The following is an 11,133-nucleotide window of genomic DNA, read 5'->3' as shown; positions in this document are numbered from 1 at the left end:
CCCCACATCTATATCTTTGTTCTCCATGAGGCTAACACTATCAAGTCTCCTCCCTCTTCCTCTTCATGAACGCCATTTCGTCCGCCATTCAACAGGGTCTGACCGCTCTGTCCACCGATCCCCTGCTGATCTGGAACTACGGTTTCGTGGCGGTATTGGCCTTTGTTGGCGGCAACTTGTTCTTCCTCTGCAATATGAAGTTGGATAAGGAGGAAGATGACCTTAACAACATTGAGGAGTCGACCTACCTGGGTCGGAACCAGGGCGAGGGGGGTAAGGCCGAGCCGGGGGTATGATTGGGTGTCGTATGAGTAATGGAAGTATATATTTAATATAATCTATGAGCTATGTTGGTTTGAATAATTGAGATCATGGTGAACATACTACGTGCATTACACTGCATAATATTTCAGGATATAACAACAATGATCGGACTGTCTAAACATGACAGACGAGTGAAAGCATTCTACGCTCTAAGGACCCGAAATAGAACAAATCCAGTGTATGCAGGCAAGATCTAGCCTTGTGAAAGTTGCTATCCTTTGATGCAACCTCAGACCTTTCTGTGAGAAAGGATCATGGTTTCTCCGCACCTATTTACTTCTCTTCACTCGAGGTATAATCAGCAATTGGTCGAACTGCATTCTGATTTCGCACTTACGCCGCCAAGGACGCTCAGCTTCCAAAGACCCCCGGCCCGGATCATCACGCAAACAGGTTCTGTATCACCAGAGACTGGGCAATTACAGCAGCTGCCTATTTCATCCCGGCGGGAACTCGTTTGCGCCCCCATCCTCCAACGGCGCGGCAGGGATGCCGGTACCCCCACATCGCATAGCATTTTTCGCAAACAAGGGCGATTGAGATCACTGCTATCGGCTCATCCGGGCACTGGCGACCCTTGAGACATCTCCGTGCACATGCCGGATTCTGCTCCCTGTGTTGATATCTCGGACTGTCTGCAGCTTTCCGACGGCCGAAAGTCCACGGTATGTCGCACCGCAAATGACTAGTTCATATATACTGAGAGTTTGTTGATGAGCGTCCGGATATCCACCGGCACTTCATCACTACCACGGACTGAAAACATTAGCCACGACAGAGCCGAGTCAGTCACCCACTGAACCAAGCATACGACGTCCTTCATCTGAACCGAAAGCGTCGCACAGATCAAACGGCTGCCGGACGTCTGGACCCCGCATCACACTGCCATCGTGTCACCCAAGATCCCTGCAGCCGATCCTTGAACGTCTTTGCGCCACGGGCTCCCCCGTTGACCAGAACACTCTGCGAAGATCGAGTGTGGTGGATACCACACCACCGATGGTATCCTTTGCCATCATACTCTTAGCCGCGTCTCGCAGCGTCAGGAGTGGGCGGCCGAGGAACTACGCCCCAACCCCTCATCCAGGAGGCCAATCCGCGGATCTATTCACGATACTCCAGCGATGTCGCGCAGCATGGTACTGGATCCCGGCCAGGGAAATTGTCTAGAGCTAGCTCGATAAATGTATAGATCGAGCCCCTCCGCCAGTAAACCCCCCCCCCTCATGTTACGCCCCTCCCGAAACGGCCCGACCCTATTGCTTGTACGAGCCAAGTTTGTGTCGATATGTATGACATGACCATCCCTACGGTACTGCGGTTCTGACCAATATGGGGCAAGAGGATACTGAAAGTGAATCTTAAAGCTGACTAATGAGATATCTTCTACCCCGTTGCTGGAAATGAGGGATCTGAGCATGTGAAGATGGTATGTCAGCAGGTGGAGGAGGAAGTATAAAAGGATGCTCCCCCACAGACAAGGCCACCCCACGGAGCATATTTACACTACGGAGTAAATCCTACGGCACCACACTTCCAAAGCACGCAACCTGGGTATCCGGCCACTCACGGTCCCCCAACAAATACGAGGATGAGCGGTGTAGATCCATGATCGGCACGGCAATAGCCAATAGTACGGGGCGGCATGCAGCCTTATTGCAGATTCTTTGTCTACACGTCAGATAATTAGGGATCGATGTGGCTGGGCGGGTGGCCTAACGTTGAGGTCAGCCCGTGGCTTGGCTGTAGCCGAATCAGTGGGATGCTTAGTGGTTTGGTTGAATAACGTAGTAGTATGGTGTAATGTAGAACTGGGTATCCTAGTTAGATCTCAATGCTCAAACAGATAACAAGGATAAGAATTTTAAACGCTAACTCCGCCGAGGGGAAGGCCGGCCGGTTTGGAACTGGCCCTGGTCGCGGGTGCAGGGATCTAGCTGAGCGGCATAATACGAAGATCCGGTTCGTGCTGTACACTGGCTCGGATTAACCCCCTCTGCTCCTGTTCTCACAACCAGCGCGAATGGCAGGAACTAGGCAATGTGCTCTAGTAGTACCTCGCAGTTGGCCGGTTTACACCCGCTCGACATGCTACTATCCAAGTCATTTCCTCTATTCGAAACCGGCAGATGACATGGACCCTGCACATCGCCATCTGGACTAATGCGACGCTTGGACGGAGGATCCGATCGACCTTTAAATCCTGACTGATACCACGGCACATAGGAACAGGCCACAGGCCCAATTTCCTCTTATCAGCCCGATCGCCATCACCCTTCGGCCTTATCGAACCCTTCTGCCTCGCTGATGCTTTGCTGATGCACCCATGCACTTCCGCCATCTTTCTTCCAGCTGAGCGTGAATGTCAGCGGGGAAATAAAATCCCGTCGCCTGTACATGTTATCGCCGATCGTCTGCCGGCAACCTGGCCTGCTTGACATTCTCCCTCTCCATCAAGATACGCTGGAATGGCGACCATTCTGCGGAGAGTGATCCTGGCGCTGCTGGTCGGGGGCACGGTCCAGCAACATGATCCTTTGACGGACTTTTGTCGACGGTTTGCACATCAGACTGCGGTGGTGGATCGAAGGTAGCCTATTCCAGCCTTGTTTCAGTGGTCTCCTGCTTACTCCGTACTGTATAGGCTGTATATTGATGGTGGATATGTGAACTATAATCCCTTGGCACAATATCCTGCCAATGAATCCAGTCAGTCCAGACCTCATACTCATGACTATCACTGACTCTTCAGATACTGGCCTACTCTACGCAGACCTCGACGTCGATAATATAGGCATGCCGCAGGAATACGACAATCTCACCAAGCCGGCCGATGTACCCGACGTCGATGGAGGCATTCTCTGGCCGGATACCGTCAACAAGCTACTATATCTCTACGGGGGCGAATTCACCAAAGGGTCCCCGCAACCCTTTACATCTTGGATGTATGACATTATCTACAATACGTGGAACAAAACCACCGCTGATCCTACACAATCATCCATCCAACGCGCGAGCTTTGGAGCGGGCATCGCCGTGCAAGATCGCGCACTCGGCTTTTACTACGGCGGCTGGCTGTCGAATAATTCGATACCCAACTGGGGTTCGAGACGGATGGCATTGTCCAGTTTCCTCACATACGACATGGTGCAGAATACATGGAGCAATTCATCAGGTCCGGACTCGGTCGGCCGCGCAGAAGGAGTGATGGTTTATATTCCCGCCAGTGACCGCGGCATGTTGGTATACTTTGGGGGAGTGCAGACGCCGGATCCGAATGGCACGGTGATTGCTCAATCGTTAGAGGTATATCCCTATCCCTACTGTCATTCTGATCTGACTCGATAGGATATTCTGCTATACGACATTGCCAATAGCAAGTGGTACACTCAGAAAGCCACGGGGCAGATTCCACAGGATCGGAGACGATTCTGTGCCGGCGTGACATGGGCAGAAGACAACTCGTCGTACAATATCTATCTGTATGGAGGGCTTGCTATTCCGGAAGGGGTTGGTTACGATGATATTTACATCTTATCGATTCCATCGTTCACCTGGATCAAATGGTATTGAACTGCCATCACCGCGGATTTCATTGCTGATCAATTTAGGTATCCTACCACGGCGGACCCCGGCTTCCCTCATCATTCCATGACCTGCAATGTCATCGATGGAGCTCAGATGATGTACGTCCAACCCCACTATCTTAACGTCACTGACCACGGATAGTGTCATGGGCGGCACATTCCCCAACAGCACCGCCTGCGACGTGCCCCAAAACTACGGCATGCACAACATGGATCTGGGCAAGCAAAACCCCGAACAGAAGAAATGGATCCGATTCCGACCCAACATCACCACCTACGAGGTTCCATCAGAGATCATCTCCGTCATCGGAGGATCGTACGTCCCCCTCCTTCCCCCTGATTGACAACTGCAGATCGCTAATCCCACCAGCGCAACCGGCGGCGCGACCCTCCAAACACCCACCAACGGCTTCGACAACGCCGATCTACAGACCTACTTCCAGCGCGTCTACACCCCGCAGACCCGACTACCCAACCGTGCGATCCCCACCCAATCCAGCACCAACACCACAACATCCGCTACCCACTCCACCCCCGTCGGCGCCATCGTCGGGGGCGTCATCGGCGGAATCACCGGCCTCCTGCTCCTCTCCGGACTCCTCCTCTGGTATCTCCGCCAGCGCAATCACCAAAACCAGCCACCTACCCCCGTCGAAACCCAACCAACCGAGACCAAATCGCCCGAATCAACCAACGGATCCGAACAACCCGCCTGGACGGGAACCGGTCGCACGAGTATGGCGCCGACCGAGTTGCCGGATTCGACGAGTGTCTCGACGCAGCAGCGCTGGACGGGACAGAGTGGGGGGAGTATGTCGCCCACCGAGTTGCCCGAGTTAAGTGGTGTCGGGTTGCGGGAATTGGGGGGTGGGGTTGGGGTTGGGTCGACGGTGACGGAGTTGCCGTAGCCTGTCGACGAGGGATATTGTTTTGTATGTGTACGGTTCTAATGATTTTCTTTCTGGGGTGTTTATGTGTTAAGATATCTTTTTCTGGACAGGATGAACGAGACAGATGTTTACATGGGTTTTATATGAATGGTCATCGTTATAATGAATGGTAATTCGAAAGCGATCATTATCAGGTATCTTAGCAGGATGATGAACCTACTGCAATAAAATGATACTCAGATCAAGCCATATACCCTGACCCCACTAGCCCATTCATCCATAGAAACATCCCGAAGTAAAGAGATTAATTCCAACCAACACAGGGACAGTACTAACCGTTACTCTACGGAACACCAGATAGACCAGAATGGCTACGCCAGTGCAAACCAGTCAAACAGCGGGTGGAATCGGTGGATTGTAAGATATATTAAGTGGTTGAATACATTCTCCCCAGAAGGATCGTACAATCCGCAGTGTTGCTTGCTGGTTATTCATCTGGCTGAGTTGATACCTGTTTCTTAAGATGGTATCCTTTGTTTACTGGAAAGTGGGGGAACTAACTATCAACTCCGCTGGTAGGTGGAAAGGAGGCTGAACTTTTAATAGATCTCCGGATCCTGCCCAACTCTGAGACGTAGTCGAACATGGATCAACCGCTAAAAAGCGCTAAGGATGGAGTGGGGGGGAGGCCGAGCTGTCATTGGTGTGTGCGTACGAATGAGCCAATCGGAGCCACTGCGGGCTTAGGAGCCGCCCCGTCTCGTATAGATCTTGCAAGGTAGACACATCAGGCAGACAGATAGGGATCATTTATATCCTACATCCCCTCATCATCATCGTTCTCTATCATATCAATTCTCCTCATCGTCACAATGGCACAATGCAAAGGTACATACCACCACCCCAATGGCACCCCAACCTCAACCCAAACACTAACTAAGCAATCAGCCCTAACCACCCCCAACACCATGTGGGACTTTTGTCCCTCCCTCGCCGCCGCCTACCTCTTCACCATCCTCTTCGCCCTCACCACTCTCCTCCACACGCTGCAAGCCATCCTCCACCGCAAACCCTACTGCTGGGTGATTGTCATGTCCGGCCTCATCCAAACCGTCACCTACATCTTCCGCGTCCTCAGCATCCTCAACCCCGCCAGCTACACCGACTACGCCGCCTGGTTCGTGCTCATCCTGATCGCGCCCCTCTGGACCAACGCCTTCGTGTACATGGTCATGGGTCGCATGGTGTGGAATTTCACCGATGATGCGCGGGTGCTCCGCATGCGGCCGTGGCATTTCGGGTTGGCGTTTGTGGTGTTGGATGTGATGTAGGGCCCCCATCCCCTCCTCCCATCATCCCCTCCTCATTACTATGGGTATTAATGAGAGTTAGAGCTTTTATTATTCAAGTCTACGGCGCCGCCCAAGCCGCCGGAAACAACATCGCGTATAGTGTCGAAATGACGGGTCTGCATATCTACATGGGTGGGGTGGGCGTGCAACAGCTCTTCGTGTTGGTGTTTATTTTCTGTGCCATTGTGCTCCACCAGAAGATCCGGCAGCAGCGGAGACCCGATCAACGCGATGCGTTGGTACTCCTGTATGTGCTGTATGGGTGTTTGGCGTTGATCACTGTATGTTCCCCCCTACCCCTCCACCCCGTTCTTCTACTTGTGTTTTTTTGGGGTTGGTTTGGGAAGTGATAGGTGTGGAGACTGATATGCACAGATGCGAATCATCTTCCGACTGTGTGAGTATGCACAGGGCTTGGATAGCTCGATACCCCAGCATGAAGCGTATCAGTATTGTTTGGATTCGGTGCCGATGTTGTTGGCGTTGGTGGGGTTGAATGTTGTGCATCCGGGACGGTTGATGCCGGGGAAGGAGAGTGATTTGCCGGGGCGGAAGGAGAGAAAGCGGATGGGGGGAGATACCAAGGCGAGTGTGTTGGGGAGGGGGAATGATCTGGTATGTTTACTTTATTCCTTGTGTTGTTGCACTCGAGTGGAGAGTGGTGGGCTTGCCGATGGCTAATGCTAATGGGTATAGGTCATGGAGGGGTGATGGTGGGTTCGGTTAAGGTTATATAGCGACTTTATATTAAGTATTAGAATAGATCATGATTATATTGGGTATCGGTTTGCTTAGCATAGTGAGCATAGTAGATTTGTGGCAGATAGGTGTGTAATGGATATTTTTCAGACGAATTCATGATAGGAAGAAGATTATGATATTGAACATAAGCCAGGTATTATGTGGGTAATGGGTATACTGTCAGGTTTAAAAATGAAGACGTGCTGTCTGTACTAACTCAAAGTAACTAGTTAACTAACTAGTTAACTAACTAGCAGTGGATGCTGACAAATGCCCCACGCACCTGAGATCTCCAGCCGATTATCACTCTTCAACTCAACCATGCCACGAGTCGCGGAACAAGACCGCAAGCGAGTGTATCGTCCCAAGACGCGCACTGGCTGCCTGACCTGCAAGTATGGTTCCTACACTTTGATTTGATTCTGCTGACCCGATCAGGAGTGAGAGGTTCTTTGGTTCGTGACTCGAACTTGCTGACAACGACAGAACGACGCATCAAGTGTGGTGAAGAGCAGCCAGCCTGTCTGCGATGTACATCGACTGGTCGCCAGTGTGAGGGATATAGAGATCCCGCTGCGCCCTCACCCTGCCTACCGGCACGATCGAACGGATCTCCAAGACCGCTCATCCCGCGGCCACTCAACCCATTCCACCCGTTTGCCTGTGACCAAGAGCACCGTTCATTCCAATTCTTCCTCGAAAGGACTGTCCCACAGTTGGCGGGCGACTTCGAATGCGCCTTTTGGGGACGCCTCCTGCTGCAGTCTGTGCACCACGAACCAGTCATCCGCCATGCCACCGTTGCCCTGGGCTCACTGCACGAGCGCTTCGAGAGTGATGCAGCCCCTTTCCGCTCGGTCCATGGCTCCTTTGCTCTCCGCCAGTACCTGCGTGCCATGCGCTGTCTGATGGCAACCCCACCATCCCAACCCATGGACGTATGCTTGATCTCGTGTATCCTGTTTGGTTGTTTCGAGGTGCGTGCATAGATCCCCTGTATGAGCTCTGCATACTAGCGAAGCAGGCGATGCGCGACCACTACGGCCCCGCCATCACGCACATCACCAGCGGACTGAAGATCCTCAGCGAGCTCCGAACCCACCCGTCTAGCTGCACGGCTCTATCCGTCGGCCGCACCCCATACATCCCGATGGACATCTTATGCGGGCTGTTCACACGCCTCCAAGGCCAGATCATCGTCACCGTCCATCGCATCGGTGCCGCACGGTGCAATCTCTGGCCCGAGCTAGTCATTGACCTGGATCGACCCATCGTGTTCCACTCGCTCGCTGAAGCACGCGAGACCCTCGAGATCTACACATACTACTACCGACAGCGCCACACGGAGCTCCTATACCAAAGCACCCCCACAGAGCCCCCTCCCACCGAAACCACCCCGGCGATTGACCCCGCCATCATCCTGCGCGACACCGCCCTGATCCTCCTCGCCCGGTGGTCCACCGCCCTGGACACCTTCCTCCACGAGCGCACCACCACCCTCACCCCCCGCGAACGCCGCGCCGCCGCCGTCCTCCAACTCCGCAAGATCGACTGCGTCGTGGCGCTCGATATCCTCCAAGCGGCTGGGGAAGCGGCAGCCGGGCACCGCGTGCAATGGGACAAGTACTGTCCGTTTTTCGAACAGATGGTTGTCCTCGGCGAGTCAATTATCACCTCTGCCCCTATGCCACCGAAAAAGACCTTTTCACTGGACCTCAGTATCATCGCAGCGATCTTCAACGTCGCGGTGCGATGTCGCGATCCGCTAATCCGCCGACGTGCCGTGGGTGTCCTCCGCGCGTCTGCCATCCAGGAGGGCGTATGGAATAGTGTAGTGGTGGCAGCGATTGCAGAGAAATGGATCGAGATTGAAGAGGAGGGTTTAGGGGTGGTGAGGTGCTGTGCGGATGTACCGGAGGCAGCGCGGTTAGCAGATTTTCTGCCCGTGTTTGATGTCGAGCAGCCCAGTGCGATGGTGTATTTCAGTCATGCGTCGCCGATGGATTGGGGGAGGGCGCGGCGGGAGGTTTTTACCTGGTGACCTGCTTCTATATAACAAAGAGGGCAAACGTATCTTCTAGGGGAGTATGTTACTGGTGGCCACTTGGTGTATTTCTTATGCTTTGTTTCTACTTGTTATACTGGTAAATCACATCCCAGGACCTGCTTCCCCCCAACTATTTATGCGTGATCATATCATGTCCTGATCGGGAGTAGATTCAAGACTGCATATCCCTTATTCCTTCACGACGCGCTAATAACAAATAATATCAGTAGACAAGGAGAATAGATAATCTTTCAATAACCAGGAAGCTAGCCTGTGCTAAATTCGGTCTAGCTCACCATTCGGGAATTGATCGGTCGAGACCAAAAGTGTCCGGTCCACGGAGTACTCCCGCGTGGCCAATAGGCGCTCATCGTGTCCATATATCAGTACTAGTCAGTAGTCTCATCCATCCTCTTTCGTAGAAGATCAAAGTCCATTCAGTCATGATTATTCGATTTTCTGATGATACATCTATCTCTGGCTCATCTCTTCTCAATCATCACGATCCATTGTTTTCGTTACCATTCACGAAGCAAGTCAGATCAACTTGAAGAGTCCCTTGACTGTTCCATCCCGACGATAGCAACCAGAACATTTCTCCGAGCCGTCTTGACCAGATCGACATCCATCCACTCAGAACCAAAGAGCAGAAATCTGCATCTGATAGAAACGTTCTCTTTCCTTATGTGGTAAATATATTAACCAATCATATCTCTCCACGATGTCCAAGGCCATCTGTCCAAAGTTCCTTCACTCTCGTCAGGTGGGTCGCAAGCTAAGGCGGCGCCAATGACTCCGATCTACTCCGTACTCCGTACTTCTCCACCGACGCCCAAGCCGAGATCTGCAGAAACGATAGTAACTCATCGACGATCCCGATTTGCGCCTTTTACATCGGGCCTTTCCATACTCCGTAAAGCCGGAGGATATGAGGTCCCACAAATACCGAGTGGGAGTGTACGGAGTCTTCATCGGCCTTTCACAGCAGTGCATGCCTTTTTGCAGCCCCGCCCCGTGCAACTGGTCCGTTGGACCAAGAAACTATGGACACGATGACAGCTTTTTCACCCAGAACCATTCCTGTTGACATGAAGGCAGTAACAGCTTGACAAAGACGACATCTCGAAACCCAACTCATACCAGAACATTTCCATCAGTAGTGACGATCGAGAACCGGCCCCAACCACATAAGACTCCAGCACTGCCACAGAAGAGCGACAACCAGGCAACCAGCAAGAGCCATCAGTCTTCCAGTACTATTGGCCAGTACACCTTCTTGTTCAGGCGAAGCGGCAGTACACCCAAATCCTAATGTTTGGCCCAAGCGGAAGCCAGACCATCGCGTTAGCTTGGCAGACGAATTTTACGGGCGATCCGATGGGCTTGGAACACAGACGGCGCTCTGGGAGCTGCAAGCCGCTCATGCTTCTGGGAGTCGAGTCCGAAAATCCAACCTACGTCTTTGGAGTCAGAGGACCGAGCGTACTTGTGGGAAGAAATTGACGGGAGTATCTATCGTGTTGAGAACCCTGTCCAGCCGGAGCAGGTGGTGGACTTTATCAAGCGGTATGGTGTGCAGGGTCTGGCGCTTGCTGCGATATGATGAATCTTGGTATATAGAGGATCTTTTGAATGTAGCAAGTAATTTGGTCTTCGCCTCGTTGATCAGGTGACACGTCCTTTTCTTAACAATGTTGCCCAGTGACCTGCCAACTATTCCAAGTATGCGTGTATATATCTCCTAGGAACGGTCTAACACTGTCACATACTAAGTACCCGTCCGAGGTGAAGAAAGGTGACAATAATCAGACATGACAAGTACATCTCAGACTAATACAGCTCGTTGAATAACTAATCATGTTAGAATAACAGTCCCATCCGAGCAATTCCAGTAAAACCAAGTCGAGTTTCTACCGAACGTTTATATGCAGAACCCTCCCTTGTCTATGCCGCACCTATAACTTCCCGATACTACTTACAGATAGGTATATCACCTCACCACCGCCACCCGCATCATATCCAACCGATTCCTCGCCGCCGTGGAATGATCATACACCCCCCCATTAAACACCTCCGTGACATCCTTCCCCAGATACAACCTCAACAATTTCTCCCCCCCCGGATGTTCCACCACAAACCCCGATACATCATGCACCACGCCATCCACCACCACCCACTCCTTCCCCCCCTCC

General features: G+C 52.3%; 4 protein-coding genes across 4 annotated transcripts in view; all 4 read left to right on the top strand.

Moving 5' to 3' along the window:
- BO80DRAFT_429770 (putative MFS peptide transporter) overlaps window positions 1–430 on the top strand; it is a 2,627-nt gene extending 2,197 nt beyond the window's left edge. Inside the window, exon 7 of the mRNA XM_025720553.1 lies at window positions 46–430. Within this exon, the coding sequence (XP_025569855.1) occupies window positions 46–296 (251 nt within the window). The 3' untranslated portion in view covers window positions 297–430. The remainder of the gene's footprint in view (window positions 1–45) is intronic.
- Window positions 431–2,807: 2,377 nt separating this feature from the next.
- BO80DRAFT_319059 (uncharacterized protein) lies at window positions 2,808–4,594 on the top strand (the record flags this gene model as incomplete). The annotated part of the gene is made up of 7 exons (XM_025715107.1): window positions 2,808–2,914; window positions 2,969–3,033; window positions 3,077–3,630; window positions 3,673–3,890; window positions 3,936–4,010; window positions 4,054–4,227; window positions 4,282–4,594. Coding segments are annotated over 7 exons (1,506 nt in total), but the record flags the coding sequence as incomplete, so codon positions are not given.
- A 1,056-nt stretch (window positions 4,595–5,650) lies between these two features.
- Window positions 5,651–6,834, top strand: BO80DRAFT_418663 (RTA1 domain-containing protein; the record flags this gene model as incomplete). Its single annotated transcript, XM_025718276.1, has 4 exons — window positions 5,651–5,689; window positions 5,750–6,128; window positions 6,194–6,434; window positions 6,529–6,834. The coding sequence occupies exons 1-4, from the start codon at window positions 5,674–5,676 to the stop codon at window positions 6,832–6,834; spliced, it is 942 nt and encodes a 313-aa protein (XP_025569853.1). The 5' UTR covers window positions 5,651–5,673.
- A 381-nt stretch (window positions 6,835–7,215) lies between these two features.
- Window positions 7,216–8,935, top strand: BO80DRAFT_418658 (Zn(II)2Cys6 transcription factor domain-containing protein; the record flags this gene model as incomplete). The annotated part of the gene is made up of 4 exons (XM_025718275.1): window positions 7,216–7,294; window positions 7,381–7,871; window positions 7,919–8,098; window positions 8,231–8,935. The coding sequence occupies 4 exons, from the start codon at window positions 7,216–7,218 to the stop codon at window positions 8,933–8,935; spliced, it is 1,455 nt and encodes a 484-aa protein (XP_025569852.1).
- Between the last annotated feature and the right edge of the window lie 2,198 nt (window positions 8,936–11,133).

This window comes from Aspergillus ibericus (genome assembly GCF_003184845.1).
Source record: "Aspergillus ibericus CBS 121593 unplaced genomic scaffold BO80scaffold_72, whole genome shotgun sequence".
In the NCBI taxonomy this organism is placed as follows: Eukaryota; Fungi; Ascomycota; class Eurotiomycetes; order Eurotiales; family Aspergillaceae; genus Aspergillus; species Aspergillus ibericus.
Note: the sequence above shows the minus strand (reverse complement) of the source record. Positions and strands in the feature narration are given on the sequence as shown.